The sequence below is a fragment of the Trachurus japonicus genome, chromosome 13 (genome assembly GCF_045865225.1).
Source record: "Trachurus japonicus isolate A0001 chromosome 13, Traja_1.0".
Lineage (NCBI taxonomy): Eukaryota > Metazoa > Chordata > Actinopteri > Carangiformes > Carangidae > Trachurus > Trachurus japonicus.
Window position 1 is genome coordinate 16862045 of NC_140919.1, and position 20392 is coordinate 16882436.

The following is a 20392-nucleotide window of genomic DNA, read 5'->3' on the forward strand; positions in this document are numbered from 1 at the left end:
GTTGGGTTAAAATAACCCAAAAAAGGGGTTCGTCCTTATTTGAACCAGCAGTTGGGTTAAAATTGGGTTATTTTTTAACCCAACTGTTTTTAGTGTGTACAGTTTTTTTTAAGGCTTTATATAAATTGAAGATGTTATTATTATTTTAACTAGTATTTCTCAATTAAATGGGTAATTAAAACAAGCATCTTCTATGTGTAAAATTGTACCTTGATGTATACCTGTGTTCAGTAATAAGCATTTCTTGCAGGTAAAACAGAAATCAGCTCATAATTCTACACATCCTGCAGGTTGTATTTACAAACAGTGTTAGTAGTAGTAGTGTAATTTCCGTGTGAATGCTGCTGTCAACCCAACCCAGTTGTTGCCTCAAGTGAACCAACACATTCACATGATTTATAGTCTTCCGTTTTTGTATTGGAGTACTATCGGTTAGTGCTGTTTGGGTCTATGTGGAGTCTCACTTGTCTTATTTGTATTGAGGACCCAAAGTCAAACATTAACTTTTGGGCCTAAATCAAATATAAAGCCCACTCGTTCTCTGAAGCTTTTAGAGCACATTTTGGTTTTGCGTAACCATGTCTAACTTGTGACTCATTCCGGCTATAAAATCGTTGGGACATAATCATGGATCTATTTAAATCCATGTTGGAATAATTGACGCTCTGACTCAGGAATTTCTCTGAAGATGAGTGGACGAAGGACTGGACAGGTTGACAGACCACAGCTTAAGGACACCATGCACCCAGGAACGGGTTATGGCGTATAGCAGTAAGTTGTCCATCTGGACTCATGGCCTGTATTACAACTCTTATTTACAGAGAGGGAGGACTGATGTCACTATAGTTTATACAGACTTACAATGATGTTATCATACCACTTTAATCACAACTTAAAGCAGAAGTAAGTGATATATTTGTGTTAATATAAGTCTTAAATAGTTATATCTTCCGACAGCAATCACTTACATAGAGTGTTTGGACTGAAACACGGGTCTCTCAGTCACTCTGCTCTGCTCTGAGCCCAGGAGAAAACATTTATTGTATCCTACAGTTTTTATCCAATGAGGAGAGAGAACGGCATGCAGGGCTGTGTGTGCAGCCAAGGAACGCCGTGAATGTGGCGACGTAGGGACGAGGACTGTTATGGTGCGTTTAAGGAAACTCGTATTTTTCCGACCGTGAAGTCGTACCAGTTCGATCTGGTACGAGTTCACCGGTCGGAAGTTACGAGTGGCCGTTATAGTGACTTTCACCGGTAAAACAGGTCAGAAAAACACGAGTGGGTTGCCTGAAACGCTACAAAGTCGTAAGTTGTGACTTGAAGCTGTAATTTACGATTTCAAAAGCCTGCCTGGAATGCAGCATTAGCGAAAACGACCGGACCACTTACTTCTGCTTTAATCACAAATGCTGCAGGTTGTATTAGATGCTAATGTTACATGTCGGCTCAGGTTGGGATTCCATATACTCATCATTATACCTTGTAATTGACCCATTATATAGCCTACTTGAGAAAAGCGCACACTCCATTCATTGTGTTCCGGTGTTGACAGATAACATAAAGAAACATATAAGCGTATGCTTTGCAAAGATTAGAAAGTGTGTGTAGAACTTGTCAGGGCGAAACCCGTGGGTGGGATTTTGGCAAGAGGAGAACAGGGTAAGTACTTAACATGCCATTGATGACAAGTAACAGCAGTCTCTAAAAAGGGGATGGTGATCCAACGAAACAAATGCGTTTCAAACAAAAAGAGCGTGAAATTCTTCCTCTGCTGCTGCATAAAGGAGTCAGATGGCAGCTTGTCAGTCATCTCTGCTCTGCGCTCCTCCAGGACTCCTGCTGCTGCTGCTGCTGATAGGAGTGACTTTTCCTCATCTACCTGAAGTGCAGGGAAAACCCCTTTCCTTTTGGTGTGACCAAATAGTCAGGGATAGTATGGTGAACGCTACTGTGCTGAGGATGACAGAGGATGTAAGTAAAAACAAAATGCATTAATATCCATTGTTTAAAAAAAAGAGAGAGAGAGAGAAAAAAGGCTGTTGGATCCGTATCTGCTTGTATTGGATGGGGTGAGTGTCAAATGTTTTTATTGAGTGAGTGAAACTATATTCAAATGTGCAGGCTCGCTGTGTTGCTTCGGTCACACTGCCGTCTCCGGTACTGTTGCCATGTGTAGGGGTAAACACCACTGCATGGGAAAATAAAACTGTAAGTAATTCCTCATATGCATGAACTCTCTCTCACACACACACACACACACACACACACACACACACACACATCTGCTATTTGTCTGTCATTGATGAAGCTGTCTGCTGACTGCACAAACTGAAACACATTTGAAGTATTTGCTTTCCCATATTCAGTTATAGCAAATCACTCGTCGCGTCTGTTAAGCTTCTTATCACGCCAACTCGGGGTGTCAAAACTTGTCTAACCAGTTTGTTGTAATTGTGAACTGTTGAAGTTCCTTAAATCACCTGTAACTCGAAGTATAATTACCATATCAAAGCTGCGAGCAGCAACGAACGGCCCTTCCAGCTCCGACGATGTTCTGCACATTGTCAACTGTGTCTACAAGGCAGAGCCGCACACTAGGCAGAGATCTGTCTGAATGAAAGTGCCATAGAAATGAAGTGTGTCAGCCTAGAACAGGGTTCCCCAATTAGTTTTCGGCGAGGTCCAGACTATGTGAAGTGTACCAAACCGAGGGCCAAAATTGACTTTTGTTCAGATAATGTTGCTGCTATCATTGTTATCATTGTTGATAAAATGGAAGAAAAGCGTAGTACATTCTAGAAGTAATAATTTAGGCACGGGAGTCTCAAAGGGTCAAACAAGAAAAATTGTAGCCACTGCTGCTGTTTAGATAAAATAAAAGCATCCTAGCATTTTAATTTAGAGCGCCCAAATAGAGGCGTAACATAAAGGAAGACAACGAGAAGGGAGCAGTAGCCTAGTTGTGTGTGGAATATATTCTGATATTCACAATGGCAAAAATAAATGATTAGCTAGAGACACACAGCAAGAAAGGAGCAACCATTCTACATATGTGACATATCTATGACAACAATACCATTTGAGCAGATTTTTAAACCTATCTGCAAAATGTCCACAAATACAGCTGTGAGCAGCATCTGTACAACACATAAATAGCTACACAAAGAGAAGGCAGGAGCACAGCAGACAACTGTAAATATTGTTTCAAATCTCTCATGACTTCAAGAACTATAGTGCAGATTTTAATCTGTGCAGTCAGGCTTTGTTCTATATAAGTACCAACCGATTTTTGTCCACCTATACTAGAAAGTAACCTCAATGTGGAGGGGTTAAAGAAAAAAATCCAGGGAGGGCTTTGAGGATATTTTGCACCACACATGTGAACATTTTGGCCAGCCCTGACGGTTTGCAAAGTTTCATGAGATATTGATTATGTTGAAGCTATAAAAAACGTTGAAGACATGAAAAAACGTTTCAAAGTGAAAGATCCATATTCCCCGTGTAGCCACAGGCAGGCCGTTACACGACCAGTCACAGTTGTTTTCTCTGTCTGTTCTATTTCAAAAGCTTCCTTAGAAAATCTTGGACAAAGATCTTAGTATATAGCTTTGATCATCCCTGATCATTTTGACATTTTAAAGCTTTTTTTAAATGGTGTAATAAGTTATGTCATTATAATACATTTAGAATATATTATAACAACATGGCTTTCAAAACATTGCCTTGGCTCAACTTTATTTTCTATCTCAAATTGTACTGTAACGGTAATGTTACTGTGCGTTCTGGTAATGACAAAATGTTTTGTTAAACACAAATCCTTTTATTGTAAATTGCTACATTATTGCGAAATGTAAACATGTTTTTGGTTGTCTGGATTGTTTTAGACACAATTTTACACTATTGCGTGTTTCATTCCTTGAGGGAGCACATACTCTGACTTACACACTCAAAGAATCATTTTCCGTTTTGTTCTGGCTGAGGCTCAGAGACAAGACCGAGCAGATCATCTGTCATGGACTGATGTATCTCATAAATTAATAGTTTCCACAAGGACACAACCTCATAAAAGTAAAAGACAAGAGAGAAATGTCTTCACAAATGGACGCATCACCATGGTGACAGCAGTCGTCAAGGCAGATTTCAAAAGTTGTCAAAATGTCAAAATTTCTGTTATCAAGATAAAAATCTGATAATACATAATTGCATCTTGACAGCATGGAAATGTTGGTGATTTGTTTTTAATGATAAGTGTCTTATTTTATAAGAGAAAATATGATGTTTAAAATTGTCACTCTTACATTTATTTGTTTATTTGTTTATTTGGATCCCCATTAGCTGTTACTACTGCAACAGCTACTCTTCCTGGGGTCCATGTTAAAAACATGCAATTCAAGTAACAATAATATTTTACATGAATACATACATGAATACAGTTTCAACACTAATTTCCGAATTACACATGCTCACACACTCACACCCACATATACAAGCACACACACAACACCTGCCTATAAAACAAGTTACCAAAAACACTGAGGTAAAATTTCATAAAAAGAAAATCCAAACCAGCAAAAACAGGTCACAGAGTTTTCAGGCCTTTACCCAAGAATAACCTTTTTTGCTGTTTTTTAAAACATTCTTTACTTGTTGCTTGAGTTATAATTAAGGGCAGCTTATTCCACTCAGAAATGGCTCTGAACATGACTGTTTTTTTCATAGCATTTAGTTCTTGGTCTAGGAATCATAACATGACCCTTTCTCACCTGTCTTGTTTCATGACCATGTCTGTTTTGAACAAATGTTATTCTTGAGTAAAGGCAAGTCGGCTGTTTTAAAACACAAATATTTCTAAATAAAGTTAGAAGACTTTGTCTTACTGTAATCTGTCTTCCACTTTCAGCCAGGCTAGGTCCACATGCATTTTGTCTATGCTTTTCCTCATTGAGCACCGAAGGGCAAGACGTGCAGCTCTATTTTGCACCAACTGCAGCTTACAAAGTTCTTTACTAGCTGCACTTGACCAGATAGGTGACATTGACTGCAGTTGTTCCCTGTCGTTGTACACGACTCCAAAATATTGTCTTTTTTTCAAGAAGATTGAAAATGTGTTTAGCAAGAATTGGCTGGTACATTTTTACAGTAGCCTACTGTTTACAGTCAAACATTTTCATGCACTGTAGGCTCAATTTTTCAAATATCAAAAATCCAGGTGTTAACTTTGTGGAGGACAGTCTGAAGATGCAGTGTAGCAAATTTGGTGTTGATTGAGCAAAACTTGTGACAGGTTTGAAAGTAAGTGAAATTTCTTACTTGTGAAGAAAAATATCCAGACAACCTTGTTCTTTAATAATGCCTATAGACATACTCTCAGATGCATAACTCTTTAAAATTACTCACATTTGTTGAGATAAATAAGTCGTGATGCTTCTACCATGCCTGGTCTCCTGCCCCTGGGACTTTCAGTTGCAACAACAATAGTTTGAAAAACCTTTATTGCTCTGACACACACTGGGGAAACTAAGATGTTATAAATGCCCAAATATAAACCAAATTATTTCAAGATGTGTTATGTTATTTAGTTATTACAGTTTTTCTCAATTGTTTACACACAATTTCTGGTTCTTGAGGCACAATGGCCTCAACATCTAACTCATGCACCAACCCCCTGAACCAAGTCTGCTAAACTACAAGCACAATTCCTGCTTTACACTCAATTTGCAGTTCTATAACACACTTTTTTCAAAACACTATACACAATTCTCTGCATTTGGCACAATTTTCATGAAGAAAATCCTCTTGTTTTCACGAGTAACACACTGTTATTCAAAATTCTAAAGTTAGTTTCCCTACTATGCACACTGGCTCATCACATGGGTAAACACCTGTCACACAGTTTTACAATTAGCAATCAGAGCTTTAGCATAAAAGGGCAGCATAACAGGCAGTGATGGACTGGCACCAAAAAGAGAGAAACCAAACAGAGAGAGAGAGGCCACACACAAACACACACACACACACACATATATATATATATATATATATATATAGCAGTGTAATGATGATGAGAAAAGAAAATGCATTGATCACCAAAAGTGCATATCAATGGAAGGATTTGAACCTCGACTAGAACAAAGTATTTGACTACAAAGAGTGCTGCTCTACTAGGTGAGCTAAATGTTAGTCTCATCACATCAAAATGATGTGATCAGTCTTTCAAAATTGTCCGGCCATAAACCAGCTGACCCCGACCGACTCTTTTTTTTTGTGTGGTCACATCAGCACGGCTGCATCGTCACACACCCACCTCGGTCGCGTCTTCACACATTTCATTTGTTGCCGTGTATTTGAGTGTTCTAAATATCAAAACAATATTCTAAAATTTTACAACACATATGTAGCTACTGTCTGTACTTACTGTAAAAAAAGAAAGAAAAAAAAGCCAAAGTCAATATGATGAATGAAGTGTTTTCCATTCATCATAGTGTTTTACACTGAGCACATCAGTGTTCAACTGGTTCTTATAAATGTCTAGTCATATGATGGTTTGTGTGTGTCATTTGAAACTAAAACAAACGTTTGTTTTGAATGTAAAGTTTCATTTTGCAGGAGAAGTGAGAGGTTTTGACCATTGTGTGTGTGTTTTTGGATTTGTGTGTAGAGTTCTGAGAGTATGAGGCATGCTTTCAGAAAATGTGTGTAAACAATCGAGAAAAACTGTAATCAAAGTGAAGATTTCATGAACTTAAAACAGAAGTGAGCGGAATGTTTGTGTTAATATAAGTCTTAAATAGTTATATCTTCCGCCAGCAATCACTTACATAGAGTGTTTGGTCTGAAACACGGGTCTGTCAGTCGCTCTGCTCTGCTGTAAGCCGAGGAGAAAACTTCTTGTATACTTCCTTGTATCCTACCAGCTTTATCCAATGAGGAGAGAGAACGGCATGAAGGGCTGCCTGTGTGTGCAGCCAAGGGATGCGCGTGAATGTGGTGACGTAGGGACCAGGACCAATAGATCCATGATGAGGGCGGGGGCTGCTAACTCCATCGGCTGACAAGAAGTTAGCCAAAACGACCGGATCGCTTACTTCTGCTTTAACTTTATTTAGTATGAAGAAGATGTTCAAAATAGACAAGACATAAAAAAATCATAGAAATTCTGGCATATTTAGAACCCCCCCCCGGAAAAACAGAATAACACAAAATCACACATGTGAAGGTGTTAATCTGTTTTAAAACAAAAACAGAATAATGTGAAAATGAAGTGTTTGACTTTTTTATTGTTTTGTTATTACAGTTTTTCTCAATTGCTAAAACACTAAACCCTGTTGTCTGAACCAAATTCCCAGTTGCCTGAACCCACTGATTGAATCAGTCACTCTTTTGGCAAAACCATCAGCACTTTTCACCTGTTTAGACACAACTTGCCAACACATTTTCATTGTGATGCACCTGTGTTGCATAATGCTGAGCACAGATGGCAAAAGTCAAACACAAGTAAAGCACATGGTTCACCGGTTGAACACAAAATTGATCACACTTGTGTCCAATGATGTGAGGGCACATATACTGTAGCTAGTTCAGGATGAAGTCCTGTGGTCTGATTCAGTACAGAGAAATGATGCTGTGGCTGAGTTGCACTTCTCATTTCTATATTTTCGTACTTTATTTTTACGTAAGCTTACTGTATACAAGTGCTAAATGCACAAGATTTCTGTTTGTTTTTGTACTGTGCTACGTGTAAATGCACAGGATTTCTGTTTTTTGTACTTTTTTTTTTTTTTTTACAAGTGCTAAATGCACAGGTTTTTTGTTTTGCAACATGCATTTAGCCTACAGTGAACGATAAACATTTATTTCTACAGCTTCATGTGCTGAGCATTGTGTTTTCTATTTTTCTATGTAGTGTTTAGTGGCTGATTTGACACGATTTGACAACATAGTTCGATCAGTTAGGGGCACAGATTGAACTGTTTTTAGGTGAAAGTTTGGTTTTGCAAGAAGAGTCTGAGGTTTTGTGAATGTAGCTTGAAAATTGGGGTTTGTGTTCACAGTTCAGAGAAAATTAGAGAAGCTTTCGAGAAATGTGTCTTAGCAATCGAGAAAAACTGTATGATATTTGGAAAAACAAAAGAATGAAAGATGCACGGATTCTCTTTGGTGTGTGTGTGTGTGTGTGTGTGTTTGTGTAGTATGTGTGTATATACTGTATATGTATATGCTAACAAGCTGATATTTTACTTCACCGTCTTCACCATGTTTACGTTGATATTTGCAAACACAATTTGTTTGTCAGCTGTAACACAGACTCCTGTTCCTGATGATTCAGACTCCAAACTGTCCCATCAAATGCTAATTACGTAAAATACATAGTAAAATACTTTGATCAATAACCAATTAAACCAGCAACATTGTGACATTGTTTGTCTTTGTGTTTCGCCAGTTACAGCAAAAGTATGAAGAGGTGTTGGCGGATTTCCAGGGTTTTAAAGAAGCAGTACAAACAGCAAGCAAAAACAGCACGCAGCAATGTCGGAGGCCGCTGGAGTTTCTGGAGCATTGCATCAAAAATTATGTCCGTATAATCGAGAGTCTACAGGTGATAACACGTGCACACGAACACCCACAAACACACATGAGCTGTGCACAAAACCCACTAAGATGAATAAGACAGTCTGTCGTTTCCTCTCTGCTCAATCAACCATAGTTTATCTTTTCTACTTGCAGATCAAAACAGCTGCACCTTCTCCGTCTCCTCCTGCAGCACAGCGCTGTTCAAACCAAACCAGCGAACTGAGCGAAGTGGTGGAAAAGTACAAAATTCTACTCAAAGGGAAATTAAATGTCTTTGCTATGGAGGTCTATAACTACCAGCTACAAGCAGGTTTGCACTGGTGTGCATGAAGTTGCTTTGAAACTTATTAGAGACACAGCTGGAAACCAGGACAACAATGTGGACTGCAAGATTCCGACATCTTCATGAAAACTCAGGAAGAAAGGAGCCGGAAATGGACCTGGTGTGGATGGAAAGGACAGGACAGGACATATGGAGAATACTGTAGACAGTATAGACCTGAAGGAACAGGAGTTTTACATTGTTAAAGTTTTCATTGTGATGACTCTAACTAACCGCTCATACATGTGAATATGAGTGGTTGATGATAGACTGGCAACCTGTCCAGCTACAAGTGGACAAGTGGACAAGGGATGGATGGAGGTTTTTATTTTGAAAAAACTTTACAACCACTAGAAAACTAATATGCACTGAAAGAAAATCACACATATTTTTATGGAGCAGAGTGAGGCACAACAGGAGGAGCCGGGAGGGGTCGTCACAATATATAAATGTTTATAGGTCTTGTTCTCAAGAATCATTAGTTTAGAGCTTCCTCCAACGTGTGGCTGGACTGCAACACAGCAGTGGCTGGTGGGAAAGATCTGAAGGTATTCAGTCGAAAACCAAAACACGTCTCGATATCATGAGAAAAGAGAGAAAGATAGATAAAGATATGGGAGCATCTTTGAACCATATCAATGGAATTCAAGTGAAGGAGTTTTACATTCAAAGGTGCCAAGAAAAACACTTACACAGAAGCAAGACGAAGTGAGATCAGCGATGTTCTTTGCAAAGAAATATTGAGCAACCAACTCTGCATGCCGAGGAAATGTGACTTTTTGAGTTTCAAAATCTTTCAGGTGAAAGTATATGACTGTAATCATTCCGATCTTGTTCCTGTCCACACAAAAACCCCAGGCAATGATGTTTCTCCATGACTGCAAATCTCATTGTGAAATAGCCATAAATTTGTATGAATCACCCTGACTAAAAATAGCACAGTGTGGCTGTGCACTGTATGTGTCTCATACTACTGTACTGCTCGTAGTGCATGGTTAAGATTTAGACTATAGCGCCCTCTGTGGGTGCATGAGGAGAGGTGCTCCCTGTTGGATGTTGCAGTTGCTCTGGCTCACACCACGGCAGCAGGAAAGTGGGAATCTCATCTCTTCTGCTTCGTCTTTGACTGCAGAGGGCTAAAAAGAAGGAATCAGGAACCTGTAGATGTGAATAGGATCTTGTCAGAATGAAAAAAGCCACAGTTAAAATGCACTTTGCAACAACATTAAAGCTCTCAACAGCATCAACAGCATGCCTTCCCAGGGCTCGTAGGGGACGAGAGGCATTGCTCACAATTTCTCTGAGGTCTTAAGAAGCATGAAGAAGAATGAATGAATGGACTTTTGTTTGTGTGCACAGAGTTTATTTTGAAAGTATGCATTCCCTTTTTTAAACTATATGTATCATTGTGTATATATGACAAATATGTATTAAAGCTGTACTATTTTTTCAATAACAACAACAAAAACAATAATAATATTAATCATTTATCTACTGGGTGAGAGGGGGAATGGGAGGGAGCGACGTTATACAGTTGCACTTCTCTGTATTATTTGGATTGCATTTGTCGTAAAACAAGTGATAACTTTAATACAAAAGCCTCAAAAGTGAACAACAAGTATTGTGTGTTTTATATGAATAAAGACGTAAAACCAGAATATAAGTAAAATGTTTGATTTGATGTAAGTAAATGTTGGCCCAATCAGTAAAAATAGTATGGGCAGCAATTTACACCCGGCAGATACACTTTTACACTACACTAATCAGTAAAGGTGCATAATAATAGACTTAATCTAATGTAGTATTTAACTAAAATGTGACTTTAAATTGGTTTAAAAAAGGCAATCTAGAGCACTTACAGTTGCATATAGCAGTTAAAGTTTTTGTTTTATTAATTATTATTTATTGCCTATAATGTCTTGTTCAATAGGCTACATATTCGAAATACGTGTAGTGTAAGCACAGACATAAACACAACCCTCGCTGCAGCAGCTCGACCTGCAGGTGGCCGGAAGAATGCGCTGCTGTGATTGGCCCAGCCTACGCGATCATATGACCGAGAGCAACAGGCTGGAAACTTCATTGGAAACATTAGGGACCGAGAGGCTTGCGGGCTGATTCATAAAGTTAGATATAAACAGACAGGACATAACCGGAAATGGAACAAATTATCGCCAAAATAAAAGAAATTCCTGCATCTATGTATGTTCCTATGTCTGCAAGTACAGTGTGTGTTTCTTCTCAAGCACTGGCATTTATGCAAGTGACTTGACAGTTGCTTTTATTACTTGTTTGGGAGATGCTTTTGAGCTATGTAGACCATTATTTCTTCTATTTTGTTGTTGTTTTATTATGATCATTTTCACAGGAGTTGCTGAAATATCAAAAAGTATATCAAATCTAATTTTGTGTACAGTCATATTTAAATGCATTCTTTATTTTGAAGTTGTATAAAATGCATTAGCCGATAGCGTAGCCTGCATGCCATGCCATTTGATCTGGTTTCAGAAGCTTTTATACTGAAAGTCCCAACCGGAAGTTGTAGTTGTAAATGGCGGCGGCTTAACGGTCGCACAATCACATGATATTCTATTCAATAGTTTTACGAGGAAAGAAAATTATCCCGAGCCACAGCGGAGAGATGTTGACAGCTTGGTGTGGACTTGTACCAGGCATTTTAACACAATGTAAAGGGTCTGTCTTGTTTTTAATGCGTAAGTTCACTTTTTATTTTACGGTATTTTACTACAAAGCGACACCACTTTCCCGGTTAGCTATGTAGCTATCTAGCTGTGATTGACTTTATTTTGACGTCACTGATCAACGTGAACTGAACGGACCTTTCGAGATCAATATACAGTATAAAACCATCGGACATATCCAGCTACAGTACAGCAGCTCCCTCCCAGGTCTCTCTCTCTCTGTCTCTCTGTCTGCCTGTCACCATGACGGAGCGGACGCCGCTGCTCCACTACCGCCTCTCCACCAGCGTCAATGAGTCCGAGCCGCGGTCAGCCCCGGCCGGGCAGCAGGTCGCGGAGCGGCGCGGGCAGCAGCCGGCCAGCAGCCCCCGCTCCCGGTCCGGCGGCGCCCAGCAGCACCGGCAGCCCAAGAAACTCTCCACCTTCTTCGGCGTGGTGATCCCCACTCTGCTGTCCATGTTCAGCGTGGTGCTCTTTCTCCGGATAGGTGAGTGTGATGATAGAGTTCATCATTTTGATTTATTCCATTCATGGTACAGTATAGGCTACTTCACATGGTTGCACATATTTACATAATGTAGCCTACACATCATGTCACCATAAATGAAAAGGATGAAGAAAAACTTATAGTACCTGCCCCTCTCTATTGTTATAATTGCATTGGCTTACTACCAACACCAATGTTATACTTTATTTCTAAAAAATTAAAGATGATGAAACATATAACAAGAAAATAAACAAGCAAAATAGGCAAGGCAAGGCAATTTTATTTGTATAGCCCGTTTTTACAAACAGTTTGTCTCAAAGGGCTTTACATGGCATCACAACAACATCCTCTGCCCTTAGACCCTCACATTGACTGAGGAAAAACTCCATTGAAAACCCTTTTAACAGGGAAAAATTGGAGAAACCTCAGGATGAGCAACAGAGGAGGGATCCCTCACCCAGGACGGGCAGACGTGCAATAAATGTTGTTACATACAAGAAAACAGTTTATAGTTTATGACACAGAATAGCAGTGGACACCACTTCTATCTTTTCTTTTTTCCCTTCTTTTTCTCCTTCTCCTTCTTCTCTTTTTGTAGGCGCTTATCTTTTCTTTTTTAAACATTTTCTTTAATTGAGATATACATGTACAACTTTTAACAGTAACAGGACAAACAGAACAAATTTACAGTAACAAACTGACACAACATAATCAGATCAGGAGAAAATTCAATGTCCACAGGTGGCAAAGTAAAAATGAAATTAACGCACAGTGACAGGACAATAGAAAGTGGAAATAATGAGAGTAATAAATGAATAAATAAATAAAGTACATTACAATTTCAAAGATACTGAGAGAGACATGGGGTAGCATCACTATTCATAGTTCATATACCAAGTCAAGCACCAATACAGAGAGATTAGTCTACCTGGTGTGCTGGTAGATTTTCCATATAAATTAAAAATGGTTTGTATGTTATAAGTTCATAAATAGTAATCACATTATAGGTACAGGGCCCAGAAACCTACATCACCATTGCCGGTTCACTCCGCTCCTCAAACTGAAAAGTTTGGATACACCTCATTCATTCTTCTTTTTTTTAATCACTTTCTACATTTGTAGATTCATACTGGATCAAAACTATGAAGGAACACATATGGAGTTATGTTGTAAACACAAAAGTGTTGATTAAATCCAGGGGCGTTTCTAGACACTCTGGAGGCCCCCAGGCAAAAGACACCCCACAATTATGTAATCCAAAACCACTGATGATTCAGTTTTGCAGTAACGATGCTTCATGTTAACATTTATACCAGAAAATTAAATTGAAGGAGATACATAATAACATCAACATACACAGTTTGGACAGGACAAGCTGATCTACTGACAGCAGAATCGATGTTATTAATGTCAGCATTTGACATCAAATGTGTTATTCTACTGCTAATGGGAGAAATTAACATTAGCGTTTGTGGCACTAACTTATTGTATGCTCTGATAACAACATTGTATACAGCCACTGGCAGCATCATGTTGTCATTGTTATGGACCAATGTCAGCCATCTCAGGGGGTCGCCTTCCACCTTAGGGCCCGAGGCAATTGACTGGTTTGGCCGCCCTGTTGTAACACCTCTGATTAAACCCAAAGTGCTATATCTGTCACCTGACCTAAACCCAACTGAGATGTTGAAGGCTAAACCAGCCAACAAGAGCTCAGCTCCTCTGGGAACTCACTTCAAGACGGTTGGAAACGGGTCTAGGTGACAACCTCATGAAGCCAATGACAAAATGTCAAGAGTGTGCAAAAGGCTGTCATCAAATCAAAAGGTGGATACTTGGAGAAATCAAAAATGTATAACCCTTTTGTTTACAACATAACTCCATATGTGTTCCTCCATAGTTTTGATGTCTTCAGTTTGAATCTACAATGTAGAAAGTGATCAAAATAAAGAATAAACACAGTTTCCAAACCTTTGACTGTCTGGTAGTGTAGGTACCCGTCCTGAGATACAGTGTCGAGTTGACCTGCTCCACTGTCCTGATAGACAATGTCAATGGAGTAACTAGTGAACTAGTAAAGTAACTAGTAACATAATAAATTACTTATGAAATAAAGTAATCAAAACAGTAATCAGTAATTTAATTACTTATCCAGAGTAACCTGCCCAACACTCAGTACAGGTGATGTCCAGGTAAATCAGTGTGCACATTGTGGAGCTGCAGAGGTTAGACCCACCTCTATAACATTTTAAGTTTCTACGTTTCCTTGCATTTCAGGAAAAACTTGTATCATATGATATGTATATTATGATTGTTTTTTGGGGGGGATTTTAGCAGCCACTGGTGAATTCGGCATGCAAATAAATGTGTTTTATTTTAGTAGTTTATTTCAGTCATATGCATATAATGAAAACCAAACCCTTCCTTGGCATGACAGTGAGTAGAAAATTGGTGAATTATCGATTTTGGGTGAAGTATCCGTTTAAATCCTATTCATGTATATGGTGCCAAAAAGGTAAACTTTGTTCATCTACCTGGATAAGCATGTAGGGCACCAGTGAAAGTTAATAGTTGATCGTTTTGAAAGAAAACAGTGCTTGATAACAACATTTACACAGATGTGATGATGAATCACCTTTTGTTCCCTTTGTAATTGAACACCTTTGGAAAAATAAAAAAAAGACAGGGTTGAGTCAGACTGAGAAACAGATGAATTACAGATGGGCTTGTAAAAGGAAGTCATTTCAGGTTTCACATACGCACACACCTGCGTTTAAATCCAGGCCCCGTGATGACCTGTGATTATTAATAATGTGAAACCAAGTCTGGACGTCTGTGTAAATTCTCATTTGTCCAGGTCAAAGGTTTGAATCAAGTCAACTGGACTTAGTTTTTGTCTTGAAGACGTTTCGCTCCTTATCCAAGTGGCTTCATCAGGTCGTGCAGATTAGACTGACGAGTCTGGATAAAATGAATGAATGAATGTGTGTGTGTGTGTGCATAACAGAAATACCTTAGATTAGATCGCCAATTAAATGTAAAGTTTCTGCATCAGTCTGTGTCATGTAACTAAATTTAGCAGCATGTTTACCTCACCAGCTTCAGTCTCTCTCAGTCTTGCACACACCACCTGTGTGAGTAGATAAATTCTCCCCCCCAAAAAAAATTTAATCTTTTTTTTTTTCTTTCTGTAGCTTATTAATGCACAACCTACTTCCTCTTTGCAAAACTGTTCTAATCTCTGCAGAGGTTTGAACACAGCAGAACGGGGATGAGCTTAAGACTTGTAGGGTTTTTCTTTTTAAAGGGATAGTTCAACATTTTGGCAAATTGGCCCATTGCCATAATCCCTATAGTCATAGCAGTAGGTTCATTACCTTTAATTGTCGGTGCAAGCTATTTTTAGAACAGCGGAGCAGAGCCGTGAGCTGCTCAGAGCTACGCTACGGAGGCTAATGGGATTTCTTGGTTTCTCTCATCAAACTCATCAAATACACAATCCAACAACTCCAAAACGCTTTGGTGGACAAGCTGTGACCTGCACATTCACCACGCTATGAGATAATAACAGAACGTTACCAGACAGAGTTGTTTTAGAGGTAAATTCATGCAAAACTGCTGATGCGTGTTGCCTTCAGGGACAGTTTTTCAGCAAGCAGTCTCTGAATTTACCTCTAAAACAACTCCGTCTCGTAACGTTCTGTTATTATCTCATAGCGTGGTGAATGTGCAGGTCACAACTTGTCCACCAGAGCGTTTTGGAGTTGTTGGATTGTGTATTTGATGAGCCTCCGTAGCGTAGCTCTGAGCAGCTCGCGGCTCTGCTCCGCCGTTCTAAATAGCTTGCACCGACAATTAAAGGTAACGAACCTACTGCTATGACTATAGGGATTATGGCAATGAGCCAATTTGCCAAAATGTTGAACTATCCCTTTAACACAAAAACAGAAAAAAAGTGCAACATTTTCCTCGAAGTGACTGAGTGAAGAGTGAGTGGTCTGTACAGTTGAGGTCAAATCCTTCCTCTTATTGTCGGGGTCTGCAGCGGATCAGCTTGGTTTTTAGAGGAAGGGTTCCTGTAACGTTGTGTAACGTTCAGGTTAAAGCAGCTGAACTGAGTCATATGCTTCACGTGAAGAGGGTAAAATCTGCTAATGTGATGCAAATAATCTTCCAGTCATGCAATCCAGGCTTTTTTTTTTCTTTTTTGTGCCGTCTCAGCCGAAACACACACAGACACACACACACACACACACACACACACACAGAGCAGACCTGAGTTAATCTTCTTGTCTGTTATCTCAGTCACAGGTATTTGAGTTTTGTGTGGTTTTTTTTGTCCCTTTTGTACCTCAGACTTGTTTTCTAACTCTCTCTCACTCCCCCCCCCCGAGTCTCGTGAGATGTCAGCTGCTGTGCAGTGGACACACACACACATGCACAGACTCACATGAACACACATAGTGGCTGTCTGTGTGTGCAGCTTTCGACGACTATTCTCACCCTGTTGCGTGTTCGTCTGTTCAGGAAATAACACTCGCTGTCGTTGTGGATGTGAAACCGAACTGGTGAAATGAACCAGCCTCGGAAAAAAAACCCAACCTTAACACACATGTGAGGATAAAACAAAGACTGAACTGTCTTTATACACTTGTTAAATCAGATTATATCTTTACGTTAAATGTTAAACATTTTAAAAGTGCTTATAATCACCGTTAACCGTGCTGCTTCATTCATAAACTCACTTCTTTGTCCCTCATGAGGTTTCTGGGTCCAGTGCTCTGAGATCTTGTGACTGTGTGTGAAGGCAGATTGTGGAAAAAAAAGAAAGAAAAAGAGCCGTTTAGTCACAGTAATTGATTTTTATATAAATATATATATAGTGGAAGGTTGCGGTCAGTTGAGAGAAGAAAGTGGCAGTGATGTGGTGAATGTGTGTCTAAAGCGGTGTGTAGTGACTCTGACATCTCCTCGCACACTCTGATTAGACGCACATGACTTTCTGCTGCTGGAGTTGTGAGATGTGAGTTATGTTAATCGACCCCGTCGCAGCATCTCAACTATTTCTCTTGCTTCTTTTAATTCACTAAATACGAGTTTGCAGATGTTATAGTGTTTTATTTATTTATTTATTTATTTATTTATTTATTTATGAGTACTGGCTGAATTTTGTCCACCGGGATCAGCAATAACAACCTTGTCCAGATCTGGATCAGTATCTATAAAACACTGACGTCACTTTTTCCTTATTTCTAAGAATCTGGGTCAAATTCATCTTTGAATTTTGACCCATTTCAAACCAACATTGTATTGCGAGCTGCTTCCTGCATTCACAGATTCTTCTTTTTCTCACTTTTCTCACTTCTTTTTCTATCTCTCACTTCTCTTTGATAGATCAGTTCCTGATTTTAGCTACTTGCACCACTCTGTATGCGACCTCTCCTTCTTTTTGCTTTTGTTACTTGGATAGCACTACTTTATACAGGCACTTTATATGATCTGTGTCCTGTTTTTAACTTACTACTACTACTTTACTACTATTCAGTGGAGGTTGATGTTTTTATTAGGCTAGGCACTGCTGCTGTAATTCACAAGTTATTAGGAGTATAGGATATAATACATAATAATAGGATATTGTATGTTGCGTGATGCTGTGTGTGGGAATGTGTTTTATGTTTTACGTGAGACCTACAGATGGAAAGTAGCTTCCTGCTAAATCTGGTGCACACATCTTATTACTTTTTTTAAATAGTTAAAGGGATAGTTCAACAACTGCCATAATCCCTATAGTCATAGCAGTAGGTTTGTTACCTTTAATTGTCGGTGCAAGCTATTTTTAGAACAGCGGAGCAGAGCAGCAAGCTGCTCAGAGCTACGCTACGGAGACTCATGGGATTTCTTGGTTTCCCTCGCCAAACTCATCAAATACACAATCCAAGAACTCCAAAATACTCTGGTGGACAAGTTTTGACCTGCACATTCACCACGCTATGAGATAATAACGGAACGTTACGAGACAGAGTTGTTTTAGAGATAAATTCATGCAAAACCGCTGATGCGCGTTGCCTTCAGGGACAGTTTTTCAGCAAGCAGTCTCTGCATTTACCTCTAAAACAACTCTGTCTGGTAACGTTTTGTTATTATCTCATAGCGTGGTGAATGTGCAGGTCACAACTTGTCCACCAGAGCGTTTTGGAGTTGTTGGATTGTGTATTTGATGAGTTTGACGAGGGAATCCAAGAAATCCCATTAGCCTCCATAGCGTAGCTCTGAGCAGCTCGTGGCACTGCTCTGCCGTTCTAAAAATAGCTTGCACCGACAATTAATGGTAATGAACCTACTGCTAAAACTATAGGGAGTATTGCCAATTTGCCAAAATGTTGAACTATCCCTTTAAAGTTAATATAAGTGCACACACAGTTCTTCAACCTAATAAAATGAAAAAAAAAAAAAGATTTAGGAGTTATTTTTATTTCTTCTGCACCTTCAAATCTGTACATTGTGTTTAAGACGTGGAGGTTGAGGTTTGTTTGGATGGCCTTCAGGCTCATACACCCCACCCCCGTTTTGTGTCTGCAGTTTATTTAAATGTTGTTGAGGCTGTGTGTAGTTCCTCTTTTTTTCTTTTTTTATCTGTGCATTAGCAGCTCACTCAATAATTGTCCATATTTAATTTGCGTCCGTGTGGTTTGAATACGTGTGGTGATTTTGTCACCTGCTCATCTCAAATCTTTAGTCTTTAGTGGCGGATATAATATGGATTTTGGGATATTCTGTTCTCAGTCTCTGTCTCTGTTGTCTGGTCTTTCTTTGATTTCTCACCCGTCTGTACATGCGTGTTTATGCAACTTTCATTCTTTTATTCCTTCCTTTGATTCACCAGTTCCTGATTCTCACAACTTTTTAAGGAAGTGTTTATTTTCTGACACAATCCCTCAGACAGTGAAGACATGAAACAGAAACTGGAATCATTTTCATCTTGTGATTCCAGTTTCTCTCTCAGCAGTGTGTGTGTGTGTGTCTGTGTGTTGTCGTTGTGGTTCGACTTACAGTACAGTTACTTTCATTTTGAGTTTTTCTTGAAGAATTCCCACAGATATTTTTCTGTTATTAAATGAAACATTATTAATCAACAAACTACAAGCACTGTGTTTCCAATAAGTCTTCAAATGCCTGTGGTTCACATCAAAGAGTTGATTAGCTGCTGATTATTGGTTTCATTCATTATTGGTTTCATGTGTTTGGGCTTTTTTTTTTTTTTTTACTTCCCTCTTCAGCTTCTCTGATATTTCTGTAGAAGTTTGAAGTCCTGCATCCAGTCAGTTAATGACCAGTGTTTTATCTGTCTCTTTCTGTGTGTGTCTGTGTGTCTGTCTCTTTCTGTGTGTGTCTGTGTGTGTGTGTGTAGGGTTCGTCGTGGGCCATTCCGGACTGTACCAAGCCATCGCCATGTTCCTCGTGGCCTATTTCATCATCTCTATGACGGTGCTGTCGGTCTGCGCTATTTCCACCAATGGAGCTCTGGATGCTGGAGGAGCCTATTGTATCCTCATCTCTCACACACACAGACACAGACACACACACACACACTAACGTCACGTGACGGTCAGCGCAGCAGCAGTAAGGTCGTTGCTGGTCAAGATGTGGACAGAGGGCCACACACACACACACACACACTCCTCCTCTCTGCTCCGAACAAACAGCGTCTTTGTTTCACTGAGTCATCGTCAGAATGACTGAGTGGAGCCTGATTGAATTATTAACTTCACTATAAGACACTGATCAATACTTATGATTGGGAATTGGTAAATCAGTGCTGTTTAATCAGACAATATCTTTTATTATTGTACGTCTGATATTTATATTTATGGATCATCTTGAGAAACTGGACAGATTAATGTATATCTGCCTGCATGTCATGGTATTTCAACTGTATTTAAACCTTCATTATAGTCTTTAAAATGCTTTTAATCCCTAACCGACAAGAGGAATCATTAAGTTTTCTGTATACTTGTATATTTATTTCTGTTTAACTGATTCATTCATTGACCAAACAGAATAAATAAACTGCCAACATGAAATCTCAAATATTGAATAAAAAAAAGAGCAGTAAGTAGTAATCTAATATAATCTGCCTCTCATTCACGAGACATTCATTTATTAATATAAATATGATCATATAATTTAATAAAATGGAAATAAAAATAGCCGCAGTCACTCACAGGCCTCTGTTAGCTCTTACAGTTTGTTTCAAGTCAGAGTGATATACATGTAATAACAAAACAGAACAGAGCAAAACCTAATGAA

At 39.1% G+C, this 20392-nt stretch overlaps 1 protein-coding gene and 1 long non-coding RNA gene across 2 annotated transcripts in view; both read left to right on the forward strand.

Annotated features, from left to right (window-relative positions):
* The first annotated feature begins 320 nt into the window (after positions 1–320).
* On the forward strand, positions 321–9283 carry LOC146975775 (uncharacterized). The gene is made up of 4 exons (XR_015037362.1): positions 321–771; positions 1835–1974; positions 2125–2211; positions 8444–9283. It is a non-coding gene; the product is annotated as an uncharacterized LOC146975775 (long non-coding RNA).
* Positions 9284–11509: 2226 nt separating this feature from the next.
* The window catches only part of LOC146975776 (solute carrier family 12 member 9), an 88029-nt gene continuing 79146 nt past the window's right edge, over positions 11510–20392 (forward strand). Inside the window, exons 1-2 of the mRNA XM_085795011.1 lie at positions 11510–12085; positions 19494–19628. Of these exons, the coding sequence (XP_085651137.1) occupies positions 11842–12085; positions 19494–19628 (379 nt within the window). The 5' untranslated portion in view covers positions 11510–11841. The remainder of the gene's footprint in view (positions 12086–19493; positions 19629–20392) is intronic.